General features: G+C 43.8%; 2 protein-coding genes across 2 annotated transcripts in view; both read left to right on the top strand.

The window, feature by feature from the left end:
- thbs3a (thrombospondin 3a) overlaps positions 1 to 5,374 on the top strand; it is a 47,406-nt gene extending 42,032 nt beyond the window's left edge. Inside the window, exons 18-20 of the mRNA XM_043684099.1 lie at positions 1,017 to 1,189; positions 3,645 to 3,784; positions 4,621 to 5,374. Of these exons, the coding sequence (XP_043540034.1) occupies positions 1,017 to 1,189; positions 3,645 to 3,784; positions 4,621 to 4,685 (378 nt within the window). The 3' untranslated portion in view covers positions 4,686 to 5,374. The remainder of the gene's footprint in view (positions 1 to 1,016; positions 1,190 to 3,644; positions 3,785 to 4,620) is intronic.
- Positions 5,375 to 20,271: 14,897 nt separating this feature from the next.
- Positions 20,272 to 27,109, top strand: part of LOC122544736 (mucin-1-like) — a 43,632-nt gene continuing 36,794 nt past the window's right edge. Inside the window, exon 1 of the mRNA XM_043684043.1 lies at positions 20,272 to 20,428. Within this exon, the coding sequence (XP_043539978.1) occupies positions 20,332 to 20,428 (97 nt within the window). The 5' untranslated portion in view covers positions 20,272 to 20,331. The remainder of the gene's footprint in view (positions 20,429 to 27,109) is intronic.

Raw genomic sequence — 27,109 nt, 5'->3', positions numbered from 1 at the left:
ATAAGGAGCTGTGTTTCGACTCACGGACACACATTGAGTTGCTGCAGACTGCTGTCAAATTATTGAGACTGAAATTCTTCAGACTACACATTGCTGGTGGAGCCACAGTAAACAAAGACCCTCTTCAGCTTTGTTCCCTCTTTCAGGTTCTTAACCACAGACAGCCAGGTACATGGGTGACTGCCAATGCTGCTGAATCCTTGGTGGGCCATCCCAGTCTGCATCCTCCTTGTACATTAAATCAGCCCCCTGCCCTTCCCCTCATCGCCCTGTACCCTCAGGCTTTTTTTATTAGATTCCCTACAATGTGGAAACAGGCCCTTCGGCCCAACAAGTCCACACCGACCCTCCAAAGAGCGACCCATTCCCCTACATTTACTCCTGACTAATCTACCTAACACTATGGGCAATTTAGCATGGCAAATTCACCTGACCTGCATATCTTTGGACTGTGAGGGGAAACCCACGCAGACACGGGGAGAATGTGCAAACGCCACACAGACAGTTGCCCGAGGTGGGAATTAAACCCAGGTCCCTGGCACTGAGGCAGCAGTGCTAACCACTGAGCCACCGATTATCCTTCTTTTGGCATCACCAAAGAACCTTACATTTACTCACTCTCTCCTCACAGCTCCCTCTGGCCTTGCCCCCAACAAATCTGGCTCACCTGCTCCTCTCCAGATGTCCCCCATGTCAGCAAAGCGATCACTTACAGTATAATAGCCCTGCTTTGTGTCAAAGAGAAAGACAGTTCTGGGATCAAAATAAATAGCTTGTCTACATATAAACACAGAACATGACCACTTTGGTGCAGAAATACAGGAAAGGGATCAATCCATTCAGCTCCCCACACCATTAGAAGCACTGGCTCAAAAGTGTGACGTTCACACACACATACTGTGTGATCCACCAATTAGCCTAAGCAATGGTCTGGATAATTAATTTAAATATTATGTTTATGGCGATGATGCATCATTCAGATTACTAACTTGTCCTTCACTTTGGATCCCAATCAGGCCGTGAAATCAAAGACAGGCCCAGGAGAGTACCTCAGGAATGCACTGTGGAATACTGGCACCACCCAAGACCAGGTCACGCTGCTATGGAAAGATCCCCGTGATGTGGGATGGAAAGACAAGACATCCTACAGATGGCAGCTGGTGCACAGGCCACAAGTCGGCTATATCAGGTGAGCATCCAATCACATGTTCATTAGACACCAGTAAGTCTAAGTCCCATTCACAAACACACACTGAACCCTTATTAAATATACCTTTAATTTAAATAGTGCTATTATAGAGTGAAATGTCGAAAATGGTTCACTGTGAAATCGTAAATAGAATTTGACACTGTGTCACAAACATTGGAACAGATGAGAGGTAGATTTGAAGGAGCATCTTAAAGGAGGGGAGTGGAGAGGTTGAGGGAGAGAATTCCAGGGTACATACAGGTGGCATACTGAACCCTGCCTTTGTCTTTTTGTTAGCCAGTTTCGTCACAGAGATGTCCAGCACGGAAACAGACCCTTCCATCCATGCTGATCAGTGATCCCAACCCAATCTAGTCCCACCTGCCAGCACCTGGCCATAGGAGAGTTATGGTCATCAGAAATCTCCCCACTCTCCCCAACCCCGAGTCAAAGTTTCCCTATTTCTTCCCAGAAGAATTGGTCAGTTATCCTTTGCGTATTCCCAATAGATTTGAATTTTCAGTGATGGCTATTAAAGAATCTGTGGAAGTCATGGATGGTTTAGGGATTTTGAAGGTTTGACAAAGGTTTGCCTGGTAATCTTGTACCTTGGAATCAGTCCCAATGAGTAGAGACAGCCCATATGTTGGCTGATTGGAGGTTTGATTTTGGAGTTGTGTTTTGTCATTCTAGTGAATGCTGAACACGTTCTCCAAGCACAAAAGACATCCTTTTCCTCTGGTAACCAAGAAACATTCCCATAGCAACAGGATCCTGGCAGGTCAGTTAGGGCCCCATTTCTATTGAAATGTAAATCTGGAGACAATGGCTGACAGGCTGAAGTTACTGTTTGGAATCTGAGTTCTGCATCATCAGTTCAGCATGACTCCAACTTCCAGCAATTCCATTTGTTCTGTTGTTAGAACTCTGTCCGATTTCAGATCCTGAAAGCAAACTCAGAAAAAGATTCAGTTTGCTGAAACGTGCAGTTAAAGGCAGAGAGGCACAGATAGTGAGAAGATAGGGAAGCACAGTGAGAGATTGAGAAACATACTTACACACAGACCAAGAAACACATACAATCGTCAGAGGCACATACAGTGTATTTAGAGACTGAGAAAGGAGGTAGGGTAAAGGGTCAAAGAGAGGCCAACTTAGGAGACAGACACACAGCCACACAGTGCAGTTAGAGAGAAATATTGGTAGTGCAAAGTTGAGTTCCAAATAGAGTCATAGAGATGTAAAGCATGGAAACAGACCCTTCGGTCCAACCCATCCATGCCGACCAGATATCCCAACTAATCTAGTCCCACCTGTCAGCACCCGGCCCATATCCCTCCAAACCCTTCCTATTCATATACCCATCCAAATGCCTCTTAAATGTTGCAATTGTACCAGCCTCCACCACATCCTCTGGCAGCTCATTCCATACACGTACCACCCTCTGCGTGAAAAAGTTGCTCCTTAGGTCTCTTTTATATCTTTCCCCTCTCACCCTAAACCTACGCCCTCTAGTTCTGGACTTCCTGATCCCAGGGAAAAGACTTTGTCTATTTATCCTATCCATGCCCCTCATAATTTTGTAAACCTCTATAAGGTCACCCCTCAGCCTCTGACGCTCCAGGGAAAACAGAAATATTGTCTAGTTTTCTGTGAACTCTGGCTTTTACTCGATTCATCCCTCTCTTGGTTAGTGTGTACAGTTCTGGAGTGTGATTTCCCTTGTCATAGGTTTGTAGGATAAAGTAGCAGTCCCATTCTTTCCCTATCACCTCATACATTTTGTCCCTTCAGGTGCGTATTCAATTTCTTTGTGATTGAACTTGCCTTCACTAAACTCCTGGGCAGACATTCCATACCCTAACCACTTGCCTCAGAAGGTATGAGTGAAATATGTTTCTCAAGATTAAATATTGAGTATCTGTCTGTAGAGCTTAATGTCTTAAGTATTAAGAGTCATATGCAATATGAGAAATTAACTCTGTTTTTGTCTCAATAGCTGCAGCCAAACCTGCTCAGTTTCTCTAGCACTTTCTATATTTGTCAATGTCTTTGTGTCTGCATGTGATCTCGATCACCCTCCTCCATCACCCCCTTCTTGGAACACACCCACTCCGACTTTAATTGACTGATCTCTCTTCCCCTCCACTGTTTCAGTGTAGTTTCACACAAATTTTGAGCTCAGCATCTGATTACTCTGCTGCCTTCTGACCTAACATTGAGCCAAGATTTCAGATCCACGTCCTCCATTTTGTTTCACAGCATGGGTGTCTGAAGGCTACACAGCCAAAGGTCCATAGCCCAGCTTGCAGACTGAATAATCTGCTATATATTTCCAGCTCTATTTCATTAGGCAGACAATGTTAGTGATTACAAACACACTGTGCCATTTTAAGGGGTACAAACAATAAACATTTCATTTAGTTATAAAGCTGTGTCTTCATTCTCCTTTCAGAGTCAAATTGTATGAAGGACCTAATCTTGTGGCAGATTCAGGCGTTACAATTGATACAACCATGCGTGGAGGACGCCTTGGTGTCTTCTGCTTTTCCCAGGAGAATATTATTTGGTCCAATCTGCGCTACAGGTGTAATGGTGAGAACAGCTTTTTTTTATTCATTCACTTAAAATGTGGGAATTGCTGGCTGGATCAGCACTTAATGCCTATCCCTAGTCATAGAGGTCTACAGCACAGAACAAAAGCCTTTAGGCCCATTGAGTCTTGCCAATCAGAACAGCCACCAAACTGTTCTAGTCCCATTTTCTAGCACTTTGCCAATGGTCTTGCATGCCTTAGCATTGCTGTGTAAATTTTCCTTAAATGTTGAGGGTTTCGCCTCTACCACCCTTACCAGCAGTGGGTTCCAGATACTCCTCACCCTCTGGATGAAAAAAACATATCTTCACATCCTTTCTCAACCTCCTACCCTTTATTTTAAATCTATGCCACCTGATCATTGGTCCCCTCACTAGGAAGAAACATTTCTTCCTGTCTATCCTGATTATGCCCCCCCACAATTTTAAACATCTCAATCAGTCTCCTCTGTTCCATGGAAAACCACCCCAGACTATCCAATCTGACTTCATAGCTAAAACTCTGCAGCCCAAGCAATAACAGCCCTTGACAAGGTGATGGTGATCTGCCTTCTTGAGCCATCACAGTCCATTTGTTGTAGGTAGACCCACAATGCTGTTATGGAGGGAATTCCAGGATTTTGAGCTCGTGGTACTGAAGGAATGGTGTTACAATTCTAAGTCAGGAATGGTGAGCGGCTTGGAAGGAACGTGTTGGTAATGCTGCCCATAGCCCACAAAATACTAACTTCAAGTTAATAGTGATGGAAATGCTTGGCTGGGCACAGAGGAGAAATATGCCAGATTGATTATTCAGCTCACTTGATCTTTCCTTCCTCTACTTGTTTGTCTCACAGACACAATTCCTGATGACTTTGAGCCATTTCGGAAGTTGCTGCAACTCCAGATGGGAGCACGCTGAAGGTTTGAGAGGTCCTTATTGCCAGGTGACATCAGGAGCCCTTGTCAATCGTTTCCAGAACCAGTGAATTTGGCCAAAATTTCAACGTCAAACAACTGTTTAAAACTCCAAAAAAAAATTTTAAAAATAGAAAAGAAAATGGTAAAACCTGGCTGGCAGTCTGATTGTCAAAGTAAATGTTGTTCCAGGGTCACTGCCAGGGGGCAAGGGTTACAAGGGGTGACAGCGAGGGGTCATTATGTTATTTCCCCCAAGGTTTCCATTTTCAATAACAAATATTTACAGATGTTTTCTCCCTCTAATCTGTCTTCCAATTTGTAAATTACCCCTCCTCATCTCACCACTGTCTTTGGCACAAGCCAATACTTGGTATCAGCATCTCCACGTTGAGCAGCTGTTGTCTGCCAGTTTGATTCACTCCAGCCAGGCATTTGAAGTTTTTACTCTTGTACAAGTCTAAGATTTTCCATTTAGAGGGAGCAGTGGTGTCACTATGCACATCAGACACATTACTCCCCTTCCAGTGTGAGAGAAACCAGGTGGTTTGCTGACTGGGGCTGTTAATCTGGTCCAATCTGTGTGACAGATAAGAACAGGAGTGTCAGACACCCTGTTCATTCTGAAAACTAGCTCTGAAGGAGCTGGATCAGTATCTCTACATGTAAATAAAGGGTAACTTGGTGACGGCATACTGGCCTCTGTGGAGTTATTTCAGTAAGGAAGTGGATATTCATCAGTTACTTATTCATCCACCCTTTTCCTCCACCCCTATCTGCAGCTGTAAGTAGAAACAGTTCACATATTTCTCTGTCACTATGAGTGGGAGTACCTGATAGCTGACTATGCCATGTCCTGTCATTCCACCATACCAATGGGCCAAATGTCTTCTAAAGTTCAAATTTCACCTTTCTCCTATTTGTTGCTTATCTTCACCCCACCTCCGCCCCTGTCCCCTTCAAGCTCACTTTTTTCACCTCCTGTCCTCTCTTAACCAGCTCCCACAAAGCTGTTCACCACTTAACCTTTCCTTCTGGACCCATGCTGACTGGTATTGTAAACTGTTTCTCTGAAGAGATTCTCTCTCTCTCTCTCTAGGGGAACGTGAAGACAGCAGATGCTGGAGATCAGAGACTAGATCAGAGTGGTGCTGGAAAAGCACAGCAGGTCAGGCAGCATCTGAGGAGCAGAAAAATCCCGCCTCAGGCAACTGACTGTGTGGAGTTTACACATTCTCCCCGTGTCTGTGTGGGTTTCCTCCGGGTGCTCCGGTTTCCTCCCACAGTCCAAAAATGTACAGGTCAGGTGAATTGGCCACGCTAAATTACCCGTAGTGTTAGGTGCAGGGGTAAATGTAGGGGAATGGGTCTGGGTGGGTGCGCTTCGGCGGGTCGGTGTGGACTTGTTGGGCCGAAGGGCCTGTTTCCACAATGTAAAAGTAATCTAATCTAAAATCGACGTTTCGGACTTAGTGGACTTCACCAGCTTCCTCGTTTCCCCTCCCCCACCTTACCCCAGTTCCAACCTTCCAGCTCAGCACCATCCTCATGACCTGTCCTACCTGCCAATCTTCCCTCCCACCTCATTCCTGACGAAGGGCTTTTGCCCAAAACGTTGATGTTCCTGCTCCTCGGATGTTGCCTGACCTGCTGTGCTTTTCCAGCACCGCTCCGATCCAGACTCTTGTCTCTCTCTCTCTGCCATTACCATCTTTGAAGTGAAAATAAAAAATAAATCCTTGACCCCACCATCTCTGCAAAGTAACACCCACTCCCAACCTTCCTCTCTTCCATAAGGACCTTGATTATGTTGTCACCTCTAAATCTGTGACCATCTTTTCTGGAACTCCATTATTGGAGGGATTTAATCAAATTTCCGCCCTTGCCGTGGTATGCAATCACAAGCAGCTTATCAAAATCATAATTCATATTCACTGTCTCAGTGACAAAAGTAAACTTTCCTTTGTCATCCTTCTTGACCTGTCGGTAAGCTTTGATACAGGAGTCCACACCATCCTCCTCCAACGCTTTTCCATCAATGTCCAACTGAAACTGCTGTCATGTGGTTCCATTGTTATCCATCTCATCAAAGTGAGACACTCTTCCTATTCCTGACTATGATGACCCGTTTCTGAGCCATAATATCGGATGTCCTCCTTAGCTGCCTCTCATTTATTTGTCGACATGTTGCCCTTCAGTATATCATCTGGAAGCAAAGCATTTCTGTTCTGGCAACATTTCTCGGCGTATTAGTGAAATTTGAATTTGGTTTAAAAAACATCTGGAATTAAAAGTTGGTCTGATGGAAGCCCTATGACCACTGTAGATTGTCATAAAATGCCATCCAGTTCATTAATGTCCTTTAGGGAAAGAAATCTGACATCCTTACCTGGTCTGGCCTTTGTCTGACTTCAAACGTTGTGATATGCTTAACTACCCTCTAAAGTGACCTAGCAAACTATTGACTTCATGGGCATTTAGGGATGAGTGACAAATACTGGCCATGTCCCATGCTAGCATAAGACCATACTGGGTGGGCCAGCTTTATTTTCCATCATTAATTGCCCATGAGAAAGTGAGGTTCAGCTGCCTCCCTGTGTCACTGCAGTCCATGTAACACCGGGACATGCACAGTGCTGTTAACGAAGGGGAATCCAGGACTTTGACCCAGCAACAGTAAACAAAATGCAATCTAATTTCAAATCAGGATGGTGTGTGACTTGGAGGAGAACTTGTAGGTGGGGATGTTTGATGTATCTATTGCTCTTTTGTTTCTACATAGTAGAGGTCACAGGTTAGGAAGGTGCTGTCAGAGAACTCTGGGGAAGTTGCTCAAGTGCATCTTGTTGATGATCCATACTGCTGCCACTGTGTATCGATGGTGGGTGGGAGTGAATATTTAAGTTGTTAGGTGGGGTCCCAGCCCGTGTATCTTGTCTCCTTATTGATCTGCTGGATGAGGCAAGAGGACACACCAGGCCAGTTGTGGAGTTCTTCATGGACAAGAAGAGAGTCCATTAAGCATCTTCCAGTTAAAGCGACATGGTCCTGAGCTGTGCAACCCTCTCAGACTCTGGCCGGGATGAGTGCAATGCCTTTAAGAAAAAACTCAATGCAAATTACAGCCCTCCCAACCTTAGAATGAAAGGAATCCTGCGTGCTGGTGGGCCATATCTGATCACAGCAGTTACCACCCAGCGTGGCAATCCAGCCAGACCAGGAGGCCGGGACGAGTGCAATATTGGAAGGTAATGAGACAACAGTGCACCTCATCCCGCACCAGATGGTCAGTTAGAGTAGCTTCTTCAATTCTGTAACATTGCCAATCAACCTGAAGGAGATAATAGCAGCATTTAAACAAAGGAAGAATTGGTGGGGAAGGAAACAAGTCCAACGGGTTGATTATCTGTCTCAGAAATAAAGTGACAAGCAAGTCTCAGGAGCATTTATTTGGATTATCTTAGATTTCTAAAGCAAAACACAATGTTTTAAATTCATTCTTCAGGAGTTATTTTGGTTTCATAAATTTTAATCTGTGAAAGAATATTATTGAAGGTGTTCTAGTTCAGAAATCTGGTAAAGGTCAGAAGTCACACGACACCAGGTTATAGTCCAACAGGTTTATTTGAAATCGCACAAATGAGCATTGCTACGAAAGCTTGTGATTTCAAATAAACCTGTCGAGCTACTGGTGTGGTGTGAATTTGGATGTAGTCCACCTAAATCCAACACCAGCACACACATCAAATCTAATATGGAGAAAGCTAAAATGTTCCAAAATTACGTACATCAGAATTGCAATCATTTTGTGATACAACATTGCAAGCAGTGATGTGAAACATGTTCAGTTGAAACCCTCTACTGCAGATGTGGGAATTTCTGGATTAATCTCACTAGAAAGATCTTGAGTTTAATTTCCCAGTGGAGATTGTTTTGTTTGGAGATTGAGGACAGAAGATTGAGGGATGCTCTTATTGAAACACATCAATGCTAATGGGATTGGCAAGGTGAGTTCCTGATGGAGATACCAGAGGACACAATTTAAAAATAAAGGGGCTTCAAATTTAAGATGGAGATTTATTTTCCTTAGAGAGTTGTTAGTCAAGGAGAGCAAGGTCAAAGAATATTTTCAAGGCTTGAGTTGACATAAATTCCCAATTCAGGTGACCTTGAGACCACAATCAGATCAGTTATGATCTTATCAGGTATCAAGGGGCCTAATGGTCTGCTCCTTACTGCTATGGGCGGCATGGTGGGTCAGTGGTTAGCACTGCAGCCTCACAGCGCCAGGACCCAGGTTTGATTCTAGCCTCGGAGTGGAGTTTGCATGTTCTCCCCGTATCTGCGTGGGTTTCCTCCGGATGCTCTGGTTTCCTCCCACAGCCCAAAGATGTGCAGGTTAGGGTGGATTGGCCATGCTAAATTGCCCATAGTGTTAGGTGCATCATTCAGAGGGAAATGGGTCTGGGTGGGTTACTCTTCGGTGGGTCGGTGTGGACTGGTTGGGTTGAAGGGCACAGCAGTTCAGGCAGCATCCGAGGAGCAGTAAAATCGACATTTCGGGCAAAAGCCCTTCATCAAGAATGAAGAGATTTTGCCCAAAACGTCGATTTTACTACTCCTCGGATGCTGCCTGAACTGCTGTGCTCTTCCAGCACCACTAATCCAGAATCTGGTTTCCAGCATCTGTAGTCATTGTTTTTACCTTGTTGGGTCGAAGGGCCTGTTTCCACACTGTAGGGAATCTAACCTAATCTAATCCTTGACTTAATTGTTCTTGGTCTAAACTAATCTCTATGGGATATTAGCATCCATGAATCAAAGTTCTTTGAGATCGCTGAATTAATTTCACCATTACTTTTCCAGCTCTGAATAAAATATTTTTCTTGATTAGAGGATTTTAGTGAAGGCAAAGACTGTGGTTGAGATCAGGTTATGACAATTAAAGAAACACTGTGTATGGATTAATGTCTGCTTCAAACATAGGGCCACGATGCTGCAAATTCTTCTTTTTCACTGGGTAAGCCAAGTTGGGTTTCTTTGGAAAGGACAAAAACAAACATTACATAATGAATGACTGGGCTGTATGGAGGAACTGGTGGTCGTCATGGTGACGGGGCACCTAGCAACTCCGCAAAACCAGCTCAATAGAGAGGCAGAAGAGGGAGAAAAGGAGGGAAAAAAAGTGATGAAAAAGGAGAGGAACAAAAGGAGAACTAGAAGCCAGAGCGGGGGAAAGTTTTTACAAAGTTTACTCAAAGAGCAAGGTAACTCCCTGTTATAAAACTGTAAACCCAACAGATCTGGAGAATTCAACTTCATTTCAAATTAACAACGATTTATTTTCTCTGTTTTGTTCTTACCTCGGTTCATTTTACTGCACTATTAACTTCTTTGCAACAGCTTCCGAAGCTTCTCTGCTCAGAAACACATCTTTCACAGCTGCCCCCCTCCCTGGGGACAGGGTTCCCTGCTTCGGCAGCAAGTCTTCAGCTCCGAGGGAGCAGTCTGCGGCTCCCTGCAATTGCATTTGGTCTAAATGGGTTTCTTGGAACCCGCCCTTTTCCCTCACACCAACAAAAGGAACGACTCTGCTCACTCGGGCTTGAACTGACACTTAAAGGGGCCTCCACTTTTTTTCTTTTTCTGCAAGTTTCAGCACCTTTTGGCAAATTGCCCTGGGACAGTGACAGCTTCTTCCTCATTGGATATTGAGCAATTCATAATAAGGTCAAAACCCCTTCCAGAATGCGATTATGAATACGCAGGGTCAGTGTTGGAGAGAATGTGATCAGAATAGACCCATACATACCCAGTTACAACCAAAGGTGGCACAGGATATTAAAAAGAGAACTTCTCCATGCTCAATAACAGTCGACCCTCATAGTGAAAGACTCTGGGGAAAGTGTGAAAGAAGTTAGAACGAGCAGAGCTGCTTTGGGTAATACCAAGGGAACTGCCATTGCTTGTCCAAGTGATTCATTTATTGTGATAGGACAATGAAATTCACCTTTCGGGGTACTTAATCATGTCAAGTCTGTCTTCACCATTCGACTGGATACAGCCAGTACATGGTTGGGAGTTTTGAACTGGACTGTTGATGTGATTTCACCTAATATGTCCAAAGTGCTTTAGGGGTAATCTACTGCAAATTAACTAGTACTCACCGCAATTAACTAGTACTCACCGCAATTAACTAGTACTTCCAGCAGTGCCTTTGTAAGATTGATTCAATTCAGTTGTAAGAAAGGCAGTCCAATACTAATGTCTTTTTCCATTCCTACACGGCCTGCACTGAGGTGCTAATCATTTAAAACCAGTTCTGTAGGGTGGGGCATGTTGTTGGTATGCCTGACAACAGACCCTCAAAGCAACTGCTGTACCAGTCACAGCAGAAGTCTCCCAGGTAGACAGTGCAAGTTCTTTAGGTATGTCTACAAAGTACCTCACTGCCATCTCCTGGGAATGCTCAGCTTGTGAGCGACCAAACGGAGATGGGTAATTTGGGAACGGACCAAACACATCACAAGACTTTGTCAGAAACACAGATGCCATGTCAAGGCATTGGAGAGAGCACAATTTTCCAAATCCCATAACCACCTGACCCAAAAGCACTATCTCGCTCACATTTGACAGTTGCAGACCATGTGTTGGATTTAACAGCCTGTCTGAAACCCGCTGAACTGGAATCGAAGCAAGTCATCCGCAATCCCAAAGGCCTACCTCAAAAAAAGAGGAAAAGTTACTTCACAAAACACGAGTTCACAGTATGCAACAGTGTACCCTAAACTGCCTGCTTTCCAGACAAAAAACAGCAGTTGATTCCTACTCTTTTTTTCAGCACTCTACCAATGTCAGTATACTACCCCCAATCTCATGTATTTTAATTTTACATGCTAATCTTTTATGTGAGACCTTATTGAAAACCTTCTGAAAATCCAAGTCAACCACATTCACGGTTCCCCTTATCAACTCTGCTAGTTACATCCTTGAAGAATTCCGGGTTTGTCAAGCATGATTTCCCTTTCACAAATCCATGCTGACTCTATTCAGTTCTATCACTGTTTTCAAAATGCTCTGATATTCTTTATTCTTTTATTATAGATTCTCACATTTTTCCTACTACTCTACATCAGGCTAACCAGTTTATAATTATCTGTTTTCACTCTTCCTCTTTATTAAAAATAGTAATGTTAAAGAACGTACCTTCCAATCCAGCAACTGTTCCAATGCAACCATCATTTCTGGTTCATTTCCTTAAGTACTCTGGGACGTAGATTAAAAAGAGCCTTTAAACCCATAAAATTCCCAACACTATTTTTCTACTAATTCTGATTTCCTTCAGTTCCTCCCATGTGACCAACAGTTCCTCAATGTTTTTGGAATTCTCCTTTAGGAAATAAAAACAAATGATGTATTTAGTTGGTTCCACATTCTAACTTACCCCGTTTCTGACTGTAAGGGATCGACATTTGTTTTCACTAATCACTTTCTCTGAACAAACTTACTGTTGTACTCTATTTTCCCTTTCTTGGTCAATCTTTCTAACCTATTTTGTTGAAATTTAAAGTCCTCCCACACCTCAGGGGCCAATATGCATGGCCTTTCCTTAGATCTAATAATCCTCATATTCCATATGAAGACAATCAGGCCACCTTTCCTGTTTAGTGCCAGACATGAATAAATAATTGTTGTAATTCCTTCATGCCTCTTCCTATCCACTCTGGGTATCATTACCGAAATAACTGCCCTGCAAACTGCCATGTCCTTTTGGTTTGTAAGCCTATCTATCCCACCTCCAAAACCCTTTCCTTTCTGTGAGAATTAATTATTGTTGGTGAGAGTGAGAGATGTTGGGGCAGAAATAGACTATTCAGCCCATTGAATCTGTTCCGCAATTCAATGAGATCGTGGCTGACCTGATAATCCTCAACTCAATTTTCCTGCCTTTTCTCCATAAACCTTGATTCCCTTACTGATTAAAAATCTGTCCATCTCTTCCTTAAATAGACTTAGTGACTCAGTCTTGACAGGCCTGTGTGGTAAAGAATTCCATAGTTTCACTAAAACCTAGGAAATTCCTCCAAATTAGTGTGGTGCTGAAAGGCACAGCAGGTCAGGCAGCATCCAAGGAGCAGGAAAATCGATGTTTCGGGCAAAAACTCTTCATCAGGAATGAATGAGGCCACATGTCAGACTCAAATGGGGGACCGCTTATTCTGAGATTATGCCCTCCAGTCCTAACCTCTCCCAACAGAGCAACAACATTTCTGTATCTACCTAGTCAAGTCCCCAAGAATCTTTTATATTTCAATAATGTCTCCTCTTCTAAACACCAATGAATGGACCAGCTTACACAACTTCCCCTCACAAAAAAAACCATCCTTGCCCAGGATCAACCCAGAGATGTTTCTGCCTCCAATGCTGGTATATATCTCCTTAGGTAAGGGGCCCAAAACTGTTCACAGTATTATAAGTGTGCGCTGACTCATGTTTGTATAGTTTTAGCTATATAGTATAGTTTATATAGTCTTCTTTAATTTTATCCTCATTCCCTTTGAAATAAAAGCTAAAAATCCATTTGCTTTTCCTATTACCAACAGCACAGGTTCAATTCCTGTACCAGTTGAGGTCATGGTGGTCCCACCTGCTCACCTGCTTTTCCCCTTGATTATTTAGTATTTTTGGAATGCTATTAGTGTTTTTTTTGGTGTGACGACCGATGCAAAGTATTAATTCAATTCCTCCACTATTTCCTGGCTCCATTTTGTTCTTCCTCCAGCTCCATTCTCTAAGCAGCCGATGTTAGTATTGGTATTTTCTTCCTTTTTACATATTTAATGGATCATTTAGTTTATTTATATATATATATATAATAAACTTGTTAGTTAACCGTCAAAGTTTACTTTCTCCCTCTTTATTAATTTTTGGCCATTTTTTGTTGGTTTTTAAATCTTTCTCAATCCTGAAGGTTAGCACTGATCTTTGCCACAGTTTATGTTTTTTCTTTCAATTTTGTAGTCTCCTTATCTTCCAATACCAAGGAGTTTATGGCAATTCCTGGTGAAATCCAGTAACTTTCTTCAATTACTCATGAGCACCAGTAATTGCTGTTGAAAACAAGTAATTGGCGATTGCTGGTGAATGGCAACGATTGATGGTTATTGTTGATAATTTCCAGTGATAACTGGCAATAGACTTAATTAGTGATTGCCACTTAAAGTCAGTGATTGCCTGTTGGTTTATTTTATTAATTCAGGGACTTGGGCACTGCTGGCTGGGCCAGCGATTATTGCCCATCCCTTGATCTCTTGGTGGTGAGCTGCTGTCTTCAACTGCTGCTGGCCACATGCTGTAGGTTAACCCACAATGCCCTGAAGGAGGGAAATCCAGAATTTGACCCAGTGAAAGCGAGGTTTACGCAGTGAAGGATTGTAAAGGGGAGGTTTCAGTTCATGAATGGCAGATCCAGCTTATGAGAGGCTATTTGAATTGATGCTCTCAACAGAAGGGAGAATACAAAATACCTCTTCTGAAATACTAAAAACAAAAGGCTGCTGTGCTGGAAGTCTAAAATTAAAACAGAAAATGCTGCAAATACTCAGGAGCCACACAGAGAGAAACAGTTAACAGCTGAAAGTTGGAGAGCTTTCCTCAGGATCAACAATGAAATGTCAATGATCTTGACTTTTTTATTTGTTTGTGGGACTGGCTGGGCCAGCACTGATAGCCCATCCCTGTTTGCCCTTGAGAAGATGGGGGTGAGCTGCCTTCTTGAATCGCTGCAGTCCACTTGCTGTGGGGTCACCCACAGTGCCAGTAGAGAGAGAATTCCAGGATTTTGACCCAATGACTGTGAAGGAACAACAGTGTATTTCCTTCTAGATGGAGGTGGTGGTGGGTTTAGAAGGTGCTGTCTAAGGATCTTTGGTGAATTTCTGCAGTGCATCTTGTAGATAGTACACACTGCTGTTACTGAGTGTCAGTGGGGGAGGAATTGAATGTTTGAAGATGTGGTGCCAGTCAAGTAGATTGGTTTGTCCTGGAATTTGAAAGAGTCAGTTAGACTCAAAACATCAGCTCTTTTCTCTCCTTACAGATGCTGCCAGACCTGCTGAGACTTTCCAGCATTTTCTCTTTTGGTTTAGCAGGACTTAACACACTTAATGGTAAGGTCCTAGGGAGTGTTGCTGAACAAAGAGACCTTGGAGTGCAGGTTCATAGCTCCTTGAAAGTGGAGTCACAGGTAGATAGGATAGTGAAGAAGGTGTTTGGTATGCTTTCTTTTATTGGTCAGACTATTGAGTACAGGAGTTGGGAGGCCATGTTGCATTGTACAGGACATTGGTTCAGCCACTATTGGAATATTGCGTGCAATTCTGGTCTCCTTCCTATTGGAATGATGTTGTGAAAGTTGAAAGGGTTCAGAAAAGATTTACAAGGATTTGAGCTATAGGGAGATGCTGAATAGGCTAGGGCTGTTTTCCCTGGAACGTCAGAGGCTGAGGGGTGACCTTATAGAGGTTTACAAAATCATGAGAGGCATGGATAGGGTAAATAGACAAGGTCTTTTCTCTGGGGTGGGGGAGTCCAAAACTAGAGGGCATAGGTTTAAGGTGAGAGGGGAAAGATATAAAAGAGACCTAAGGGGCAACTTTTTCACACTGAGGGTGGTACATGTATGGAATGAGCTGCCAGAGGAAATGGCGGAGGCTAGTACGTTTGCAAAATTTCAAAGGGATTTGGATGGGTATATGAATACGAACGGTTTGGAGGGATATAGGCCGGGTGCTGGCAGGTGGGACTAGATTGGGTTGGGATGCCTAGTCGGATTGGACAAGTTGGACCGAAGGGTCTATTTCCATGCTGTACATCTCTATGACTCTATGACATCTTTGTAGGTCTGGAGTCACATGTAGACCAGACCAGGTAAGGACTGAAGATGTCTTTCCCTAACGGGCATTTTATTAGTCACCAGGTGGTGTTTTACAGCAATTGATAGTGGTTACCTAGTCAACATTAGAATAACTTTTAATTCCAGTATTTTTTTAAAATTAATTTACATTTCCTCATGGGAATCAGACCCATGCCCTGGAGACTGGTGACTTTGGATTTCGATTACCACTATGTCACTGCCTCCCCGTAATGTCTTTTGCCCAAGGTTACAGTTTGTGAATTTGAATATTACCACCTGGGGGAGGTATAAGTACATTTTGAGATTTAATCAGCTCCAGATCTAAATGTGACTCCACTTCTGAAAGGTGAGTGGCTCACAGCCAAGTGTCAAGGAACCGGATCTGCTAACATTTACTTTGATGTTGGGACTGTAGCTGCTCCACTCTGGGTGAACAGAACACTAGAAACAAATTGTTTTTAAATTATTCACCATGAAACAAAACATGGACAAAATGTACCAATGACCTGCCTCTCCTGTTGAAACCATTAGACTCATGTTCTTCTATCAGCAACAGAAGCATCACTGGTACCTCAGTGCATGGATGTCGTGTGGTCACACCTGGAGGTTTTCATGTAGTGCCTGTAAACCTTGCTCAGCTGATTTCAGCTGCACAGCAGTTAAAAAGGCACATGACTTCTGCAACCTGGGCATGTAAGAAAATAAATTAGCCAGAATTTCTGAGTGCTCTCCAAAGATCCCTGCTGGGAGCTCTGTGCTGAGGACATCAGGGATAGGATTCAGCTCATCACCTGTTGTGTGCAATTTTAACCTCACAGCTCCCATCTCCACACTAAAAATCACACAACACCAAGTTATAGTCGAACAGGTTTGTTTGGATGTATGAGCTTTCAGAGCAGTGCTCCTGATGAAGGCACCTCCACATCATGATCTCCAAACTTGTAAAAGCAATTTATCCATCTGCAAGGTTCTCATCCCTGTTCCCGTCGAAGCCTCATACTCACTATAGCTAAGATTAACTCAGAACAGACCAGGAATTGAATGTGTGCATTGCATCTGCACCCAGCTAACGGGGAGCCTAGTTCCATCCTGTGAGGTAAAGCGTTTATCTCTTTAAGTATTTTCTAAACAACTTGTTCAGAGATTTTATTACATAGTTCTGGTGCAGGTGGGACTTCAACCAAGGTCTCCTGGCTTGGAGATAGGGCATTACTACTGCAAAACAAGAGAGCTTGGCAAAGTGTTCAGGTATTTTTAATTCCTGTTGAGAAATGTTATGATAAACTTCTGGAGCAGGGAGGAGTTGAATGCAGGCCTTCTGGCTGAAGGAAAGAACACTCCCACTGCACCACAAGAGCCCTAGGTGAAGCATTTTTAAAAATTATTATCTAACCTATTTTCTAATCAACCTGTTTAGAGATGTTATTACACATCTCTGGAGCAGGTGGGACTTGAAACTGAGACTGGAAAAGCGCAGCAGGTCAGGCAGCATCCAGGGAACAGGAGAATCGACGTTTCGGGCATAAGCCCCTGCTGCCCGAAACATCGATTCTCCTGTTCCCTGGATGCTGCCTGACCTGCTGCGCTTTTCCAGCAACACATCTCCGGCTCTGATCTCCAGCATCTGCAGACCTCACTTTCTCCTTGAAACTGAGACTCCTGGTCCAGGGTACGGACACTACCATTGTGCCACAAGAGGGCGTTGGCACCTAAATAAATACAATGCAGCTACATTTAAATATTTGGATAATGAACTATTTATATCTAAAATTGTCACACAGATGTTACTCGATACTGTCATGTATTCAATACTCCAGTAACTGAGGGAGTGCTGCATTTTCAGAAATACTGTCTTTTGGAAGTACTCTAAACAGATATTCCAACTCGCAGTTAAATCATGTAAAAGATCACATTGGTGTTATTCAAAAACAGTCCTCCTGGTGTTGTGACCAACATTCACCTCAACAAACAGTATAACTGCTAGTTGGAGGGCCTAAGATGCCATATTAGCCATCGAGCTAATTCAAAACAAACTCCTTTGTCATCAGGAATGTTCAGAAGTCCTGAGGAGGCAAGAGATGCACTGTAAAAATTAAATATAGTAAGGACAGAAAATAAAAGGAATCATTAATGCTATCCACATATGTCATCACACATCTGCTCTCCAGTTTAAATAATCCAACTATTTAGAGGGTGGATCTTCAAAACAGCAAGGTATGCATTTCTACCCATTTTGCATCTTTGCTGCTATTCAATCAGGTTCCTTTCTTTAGTGAACTTGAAGACTTAGTTAAGTGTAGTTTAGTTTGCATGACAGCATCCATAATGGCAGAACAGTTTCTATTTAGACACTAGATATAATGTTAAAAACATTGAGGAAGATATATAAGCAGGAATAATTATTTCAGGTGCAGGATTGTTTAAAATGAAGTCCATTTCTGGTGTGAGTCAGATCCTGATGTGTTGCTGAACCTGGTCCATGTCTGTACTTGGTGTGGGTCTATTCTCAGTGTGAGTGTTATCTAGCTAGGAGTGTGCTACAAGTGGAATGTTTTCCCAGTGTTTGTTGTTGCTGCAGCTGGAAATTTGTTCCAGTTGTATTCACTTCCGTGTGTGTGTGTGTGTGTGTTCGTTCAACTCTGGAAGTGTTTTATTCTAGATGTGAGTGTATTCCAGATGAGGGTCTGCTGAGGGTTTGTTCTCTTTGAGGCCTGGAAGTCTATGATCTTGATGTGGCTTTTTGAGTCTCTGTCTGTTGTAGTATGGTGTAATTGGTTGGGGAACTGTTCCATGTGTTGACCTGCTTCTAGTACCTTTTAGTTTTAGGTATAGATTCTTCCAGGTGTGGATGTGTGTGGTTCTGAAACACAGCAGTTCCATTTCCTCTGAGAGTTAGTTCCAGGTATGAACCTGTTCCACATGCAGGTCTGCTGGGCTTCTCTTTCAGGAGTGGATCTGTTTCAGGTTTGGGACTTCTCCAGTTGTGGGACCTTACAGGTGTGTTACTGTTTCATATTCGAGTCTGTGCAGATTCACTTGTTGGTTTGTTCCAACTTTTGTGGGTCTCCTCTGTTTTAGGTCTGGATCTATTATGATGTGGGTATGCCCAAGTTCTGCATCTGTCAAGGATTGGGTGTGGTTCAATTCTAGATCTGTCCAGGAGTGACTATGTTTTAGTCCTAGATTTATCCAGGAGGAGGTGTGTTTCAGTCCTGGATCTATCCAGGCATGGGTGTGTTTTAGTCCTGGATTGATTCATTGATTCATTCATCATCACACAAACCAAAGCACAGTGAAAAGCTTTGTTTATGAGTACTACAGGCAGATCAAGGATACAGATCATACATGTAAAAACTTAGAGGCACACAGGTTACGTTGCACAGGCATGTGCTAGGCAAGATCAACATTATTTGAAGTTAGAGACTCCATTCATCAGTCTAATAACAGCTGGGAGAAGCTGTTCCTGAGCCTGCTGATGTGTTCAAGCTTCAGTATCTTCTGCCTGACGGAAGAGGTTGCAGAAGATCATTACCAGGGTGCAATGGGTCTTTAATGATGCTGGCTGCCTTTCTGCGGCAACAAGCTGAATAAATGGAGTCCATAGATGGACGATTGGCTTCCGTGATGGTCTGGGATGTACACACAACTTTCTGTAGTTTCTTATGGTTCTGGGCAGTTCCTATACAAACGTTATGCACCTGGACAGTACGCTTTCGATCGTGCACCTGTAAAGATTTGTGAGAAAGCTTATGGACGTGCCAAATTTCCTGAGCCGTCTGAAGAAGAAAACACATTGTTGTGCCTTCTTGACCATTACACCTGTGTGAGAAGTCCAGGATAAGTTGTTGGCTATTGTCAGGAGTTGGCCATGTCCCAGTCTGGATCTGTCCAGGAGTGGGTGTCTTTTAATTCTGGATATGTCCAAGAGTAAGTTTTCAGTTCTGGATTTGTCCAGGAATGAATAGCCTGGGTCCTTTCTTCCCTGGACTGTTGGAGGCTGAGGGGTGACCTTATAGAGGTTTATAAACCCATGAGGGGCATGGATAGGATGAATAAACAGGGTGTTTTTCCTAGGGTGTGGGAGTCCAAAACTAGAGGGCATTGGTTTAAGGTGAGAAGGGTAAGATTTTAAAAAGGATCTGAGGGGAAATTACTTCACTCTGAGGCTGGTGTGCATGAAATGAGCTGTCATAGGAAGTGATGGGCGCAGGTACAATTACAACATTTAATAGGCATCTGGATGGCTTTATAAATAAGAAAGGTTGAAAGGGATATGGGCCAAATGTTGGCAAACGAGACTAAGGTCAGGTTGGGGTGTCTGGTCAGCCTGGACGGGACTATTTCAGTGCTGTATGATACTCCGGCTCTGGATCTATCTGGTACCAGGTATGGGCCTTTTCAGTGTGTGATATGTTCTAGATGTGTTCCTGAACCTTGTGCAGCTGGCTCTCAGGTATGGACTTGGTCAGGTGCAGTGGGCTTATTCATGAGGTACACCCCAATGGTGCAGTACCAGTTCCAGCTATTTGGAGGCGTGAGGGTAGTTAATGTTGTGTTTTTTTTTCAAATCGGGTGGGGTTTTATTCCAGCGGGGAGCTGTATTTTTTTCCCAGCGGTGGGGGGGGGGGGACGGGGTGGAGTTTATTGTAGATATGGGCGGCACCTCCAGGTGTATTGGTACCTGTTTGTGGGCGGACTCTCCTCATTCTGTCCTGGAGCTGCTCTGTGAGCACTGATGGTTTTGAAACGACATTTTGACCCAGATTGTTCTACGATGAAGCCGCGACGCCAAAGCTCCGCTCTTCTGCTGTTGGGGCTCTACCTCGGAGCAGGTGAGACCTGGCGATTGGGGCTGGGGGAGGCGAGAACGTGGGTTAGTGTGTGCCCGGGAAAGCTTCACACCTTCGGGGAGGTTTGTGCTTTTCCAAGGGAAACGTCACCTGTCGGGAGAAAGGTGAGCCTGGAATTAGTGCAGCAAAAATATGGGAACAGCGGGACCAAAACTACATGGGAAAACGTGCCTGCACCAAAGAAATGGGAATATTAGATAAAGGGCGGATTACAAAAGTCCTGAAATCTGCTGGGATTGCTTCTTCTGAATTAGCTGTGGACAAAGCCACATAGAGTTATGTCTCTCCGACCTGTGTGTGGTTTGTAAGGAAAGTGGGAGAGTGTGAGCGAAAAAGAAAACACCGCCGGAAATGTTTAACCGGTAAATAACCGGGTATAATACAAACTGGCGGCTGGGTGGTTAAAAAAGGGATTTATTGTATGAACAATCCGTGGATGGACAGTTGCTTTCGGGAGAGATAAGGGTTTTCCGAAGGAATTAGATTCAGCCCTGGCCTCTAGGGGGTAATTCTCCCCCTTTTTGTTTCGAGGACTGACGTGGTGTTAAAGAGGCTGTTTGTCAGTAGGAGAAAGTGAGGACTGCAGATGCTGGAGATCAGATGTTTCTCAGTGGTCATGATTTGGAGATGCCGGTGTTGGACTCGGGTGTACATCAGGTGATGAAGGAGTGTCGCTCCGGAAGCTAGTGTGCTTCCAATTAAACCTGTTGGACTATAACCTGGTGTTGTGTGATTTTGAACTTTGTTTCTCTGTAAGTCCCTTCAGCGATGGTGAAGTCCCCCCACCCAGTCTCCCCCTGACCAGAGACACCTCTGTAAATGATTGGTGATTGATGGTGGTCTCTGTGTTCCTGTATTTTGAGGGCTCACGCTCGCTTTGTGGACCCGCTCTCTCCACCAAGTATAAAATCCACGGCTGTTAAGACCACCTTCAAGTGACTTGATCGCAAGCTTTTTCTCACAATCATCACAATAAATAAAAACTGCTGGAGAAACTCAGCAGGTCTGGCAGCTTCTGTGGAGAGAGAAAAACGAAGTTGAAACGACTTTACTCTCTCAAAAGAAGCTGCTGGGGTTTCTCCAGGTCCCTCTGCTTTTATTTTAACTTCACTCTAACCACGTCTCAGTGTTGCCGCACATTGAGGGACCCGCTCAGCTAAGTTAGTGTGGGCAAACAGGTCTATTAGCGCGGGAAGGCATTCCTTAAGGGTGGCTGGTGTGAATATATTTTTCTGATTTGTATCAACTCGCGTCAGAATTGTTCATCAAAAGCACAGTGAGAGGATTGACGCCATCAGGCGTCGCCCGGGGTGGGGAAGCAACACAACAGAGAGTGGGGGTGGGTGGTATTGGTTAGTATCGGCGCTTCTTCCGGGCATGAATATTTCATGACTTTTGAGTCAGTGCTGCTTTGCATTTCCATATTGTGGGATGTTTTACTAAAGGGGCAAGTCCAGAGGAGGGCTGCTTGCTCTGTAACGAATCAACATTTACTGCTCTGCACAATGCAATCACTACCAGCTAAAGTTAAAAATCACCCAACACCAGGTAATATTCCTACAGGTTTATATAAAAGCACCAGCTTTCGGATGAAGGAGCAGCGCTCTGAAAGCTAGTGCTTCCAAATAAACCTGTTGGACTATAACCTGGTGTTGTGTGATTTTTAACTTTGTACACCCCAGTCCAACACCGGCTCCTCCAAATCACAGCTACAGTTGGTGACTTTGCTTTTAAATAGTCTTCAACTACTTGCATTTTTTTTCCCCAGCACTCTGCATTTGTGTCAAATTTCATCAGTCTCCTGACACTCCTTTGCCTGGTTACCTGAAAGCTGAACGCAATAACACTGTTACATGGCACTGGCCGCCTCCCATATCTGATCTAAATCCCCAGTTGGGCACATAAACAACCCTTTATTAATGGGTTGCTTCACTATGGGCCAAGCCTGATCCTGTCCACAACATTCTGCAGGGGCCAGTAATAGTGATCGGTGGTGAAAGCCAACTCATTGCTTTTCCCCTTAGGACCAAAGGACCACCCCACGAACTGCATTTTTAAAACAATCATTAGAATTAGAATCAGAGAATTTTACAGTGCAGAAGGAGGCCGTTCGACCCATCGAGTCTGTACCTGCTCCCAAAACAGCTGGTTCCACTCTCCAGGCTATTCAAGTCGCCCTCTAAATTCATCACTTTCAAACATATAATATCTGTCCTTTGCAACCTCCTACGCAGTTCATTGCAAATCCTATTAACCCCCTGAGTAAAGAGGTTTCTCTTCATCTCACTCCTGGCTGTCTTGCTTACAATCTTGAAATTGCAACTCCTAGTTACTACATACACCCTTCTTTATCCTGTCAAAATTGTCCCCAGTTCTGAACACCTCTTAATGTTGTTTTTAATTCATTGGTCATAGACATAGCTGCCTGGCCAGCATTTCATTACCTGTAATAAAAACCAAAAGATCTGCTGATGCTGTAAGTCAGGGAAAAAAAAACAGACTTTGTTGGAAAAACTCAGCAGGTCTGGCATCATCTGTGAAGAGAAATCAAAGTTAATGTTTCGGGTCTGGTGACCTTTTTCCATCTACGGTGTTTTTTTATTTCATTGCCTATCCCTAATTACTCTTGAGAAGGTGATGGGTGGTGAGCTGTCTTTTTGAATCTTTCATTAATAGCCCAAAGGGTTGTTAAGATTTAACTGCATTGCTGTGGGTCTGGAGTCATACCTAGACTTGTCCTTTCTCTAGTTAATGAACCAGATGGTCTCCCCTCCTTCATATCAGATTTCCTTTAAAATTAAAGTTTTATCATTTACCATGGTGAAATTCAAGTCCGTTACCTGGGCTTGCCAGAATTATTGTCCAGTGATAATACCAATAGGGTATCGCCTCCCAGTCTTTGCACACTGATGAAGGGCTAATGTCCAAAACATCAGCTCTCCTGCTCCGCTGATGCATGAATTCTCCAATTTCAAATGACCTCCCTTCCCTTCCCCCAACTCCCTTCCAGCCCCTCCCTCTCCCTTCCACTCTTCCCAGACACCGATCAGATTCATTGCTCCCATTGACTTTCTACCTGTCTTCACCAATCCCCACTTCACCACCCCGCCCCCGCCACCCTCCTTATTTGCAGCTCCCCTTACACCCACCCTACAGTCCTGAAGAAGGCTTACAGCCAAGATGTCAACTTCTCCAACTTCTGATGCTGCCTGGGTTGCTGTGTTCTTCCAGCCTCGTGCTTGTCTACCTCGGATGCCGCCTGATCTGCTGTGCTTTTCCAGTGCCACACTTTTCCACTCCGACTCTCCAGCACCTGCAGTGCTCACTTTCTCCTAGTCTTGCACACTGCCCAACACAAGACCTGTGAGCAAATTGGGGGCCATATTTCAGCTCACTACCAGACTTTATTGCTGGAGCTGTGATGTTTCAGGAGACAGGTGTGCTTGCCAAGTCCCTCTTTGGATAGAGACAAAAAAAACTGCAGATGCTGGAATCCAAAGTAGACAAGCAGGAAACTGGAAGAACACAGCAAGCCAGGCAGCATCAGGAGGTGGAAAAGTCAATATTTCAGGTGTAACTCTTCTTGGATGCTGCTCAGTTCAAGCAATGAGTAGTTTGTGCTACGATCCAGGATCTCCCACCCTGCACCCCCCCTCAACCCGCTTCCCCATCCTCCCTCTCCACCCCAGTGGAACTGTCTTCTTTCCTCACTGGCAGTTAGACACACTATTGTTCTGCCATTCTCACATAATCTGAACTATCAACATCCTTTTTCCGCCCAGCACTCCACCTTCCCCGTGCCCCCCCCACCTGACATCAGCTCTAATGATGAGTCATCTAGAGTCAAAGGGTTAGCCTGCCCTCTCACAACGCATGCTGTCTGACCCACTGTGATCTCCAGCACTTTTTGTTTTTAGCCATGTATCAGAGGGAAGCAAGCATGAGGCTGGAAGAACACAGCTGAAAATGTGTTGCTGGAAAAGCGCAGCAGGTCAGGCAGCATCCAGGGAACAGGAGAATCGACATTTCGGGCATAAGCCCTTCTTCAGAACACAGCAAGCCAGGCAGCTCCAAGAGGTGGGCTGTAACCCTTCTTGAGGACTGGGGGTGGGTGTAAGGGGAGGTGCAGATAAGGAGGGTAGGGTATTTTGGGTGGGGGAGGGGTCAGGTTGATGAAGTAGGGATAGGTGAATACAGGTAGAGGTTGGTCTGGTTGGTCAATGGGAGGAGTGAATCCAGTTGGTAGCTGGAAGGAAGAGGTAAAAAGTGTGGGGCTGGAAAAGCACAGCTGGTCCAGTGCCACAAAGTTTGACTCTGATCTCCAGCATTTGCAGTCCTCATTTTCTCCTAGCTGAAAGGAAGGGTCAATCAGAGGAATGGAAGGGAGGGGGAGGGACTGGGAAGGGAGGCGGGGGGTGGGTGGGAAGGGAGATTATTTGAAATTGGACAACTCAATGTTGAGTCCTCTGGGCTGTAGGCTACCCAGGTGGAAGATGAAGTATTACCTCTAACTAAGTATGTATCAGGAAGAAGGAAGGAGAGGAAAGAAGACATATTTGTATTTTCATTCTATTGCTTGTGAACATTGCCCTCCTTATTGTGACTGGTTAATTTATACACAGGTTTCCCCAACACTTATAGGAAGCGAAACTGACTGTAACACCTCCTGTAACTTGTATAACAATACTGCACACGGTATCCCAGACTTCAGGCTGGATGGAGACTGGGACAATGGTGACTAAGACTCTCTAGGGGCTTAGAAGAAATGTCCAGAACACTGGCTTTGCTGATAGTCATATCACTACCCTCCTTGTGATTATAAAAATATTGCATTAAATTCTCTATCACCATGATTTGGAGGAGCCGGTGTTGGACTGGAGTAGACAAAGTTAAAAATCACACAGCTATAAATTCTGTGTCTTATGGTTCTGCTTCACAACCAGCTGTTGAAGGAGCAGTGCTTTGAAAGCTAGTACCTCCAAATAAACTTGTTGGACTATAACCTGGTGTTATGTGACTTTTAACTCTATCACCATTTCATTGTGCCTTTATCCCATCCTCGAACACTATGATTATATTGTAAATACAAGATTTGTAGTCTTTATTTGCTGCATCTTTATTCTTCTTTATGCATAAAATGTAGTCCAAGGAAACGCTTGTGTTCACGGTACAAGAAACTTACATTTCAACCCGAGTGAAAGGCCATGTCTGTGTCCTCCTGACACACTAGCTGCTTTGTATTCAGATCTTTATCAAAATCCAAATGGGATGAATCAAAATTATTAAATTTATTGCACTTCTGCACAGTTCTTGTCTATAAATGTGCTTCTGGTGGTTACATTTTCCATTGTAAACTCTTACCTCTGTATTTATAATGGAAAGTGCCTATGTTAACTTACCCTCCAGATATTGGTGCCATCTCAGTCTTGCATCTTTCAGCCCTCGACCTGAATAGCCAAGCTTCTCTGCTTCAACAAATTTTACTTTTCTTAATTCCCAATTTAAGATTAGCATTGTCTTTGACGATCTATTATTAATAGTGGGGTATAAACAAATGGAAAGACTAAAGCAAAGTGTTGAATTATGTTTCCAGACCTGTGTCCAATTATTATTTGCTTTCTAACTCCACCTTGCCTGACTGTTAGAAACAACGTGCAAGATTATGAGGAAAGGACAGGAGACATGAAGAAACTCCTGTACCAGGACAATCCTATTATTCTGTGATTACACTTAGTCTGGATTCCCTCTACAATTCGAAATGATTATGGACTAAAACTGGTACAATTTGTAGAATTCTGGTATCATTTTTAACAGCAACTTGTATATGTGTAGTAACTAACATCCCAGAAGCAACTACCAAACACAGTCTGACACAGAGCTATATTAGGAAACATTAGTGCATTCAACCAGATCCTTAATACACAGGCAGGAGGCTGGAAGAATACAGCAGGCCAGGCAACGTCGAGAGGTGGGGAAGTCAAGTTTCAGGTGTAAGCCTTCTTCAGGCCTGTGTATTTCGGTTTCCAGCATCTGCAATTTTTTTTGTCTTCAAACAGACTCATGCCTGACACAGCTCGGTTTTCAGAGATGTCTTAGTGGAGTGAGGCAGAGAGATTTCTGGACTGAATTCCAGAGTTTAGGGCTGGGCAACAGAAGGAACAGGGAACAGTGGCTCTCTTGACTCATTTACAAAGGTTAAAGCTAACACTTCCACCGCACCCAGGTCGTCCCATAGGGTTTGTGGCCCATGATGATCATGAAGTACCCTTGCTGTGAGGTTATACAAATGTGGTAAATCTGTGCCCACTGGGAAAACATAAACAGCAAATTTTGCAGCTGAGGAGTCTGATGATGGTTAACTCAAACTATCCCATGTTCAGATGCAACCAGGAAACTGGTGTGTAAATTCACTGCTTCACACGTCTCACTAAAGCTCAGCGACTTGTAAAGGGTCAGTGTCACTTTGTTAGCAATTGAAGGTGGTTCATCTGCTCAAAAAAGTTGCCGCTGTCATTTTAAAAAAACATTTAAACCAGGATGGAAGTACTGAAGAGACTAGGTTTTCACGATTGACTGCAATGATAATGTCCATCCAGTGTGATTAAGTGACGTGGATTCTCAGCAATGACCTTGACTCAGCAGATCACTGTGACAACACCGACC

Source organism: Chiloscyllium plagiosum, chromosome 51, assembly GCF_004010195.1.
Source record: "Chiloscyllium plagiosum isolate BGI_BamShark_2017 chromosome 51, ASM401019v2, whole genome shotgun sequence".
Lineage (NCBI taxonomy): Eukaryota > Metazoa > Chordata > Chondrichthyes > Orectolobiformes > Hemiscylliidae > Chiloscyllium > Chiloscyllium plagiosum.
The sequence above is the reverse complement of the archived record's forward strand: the minus strand, read 5'-3'. Positions and strand labels throughout refer to the sequence as shown.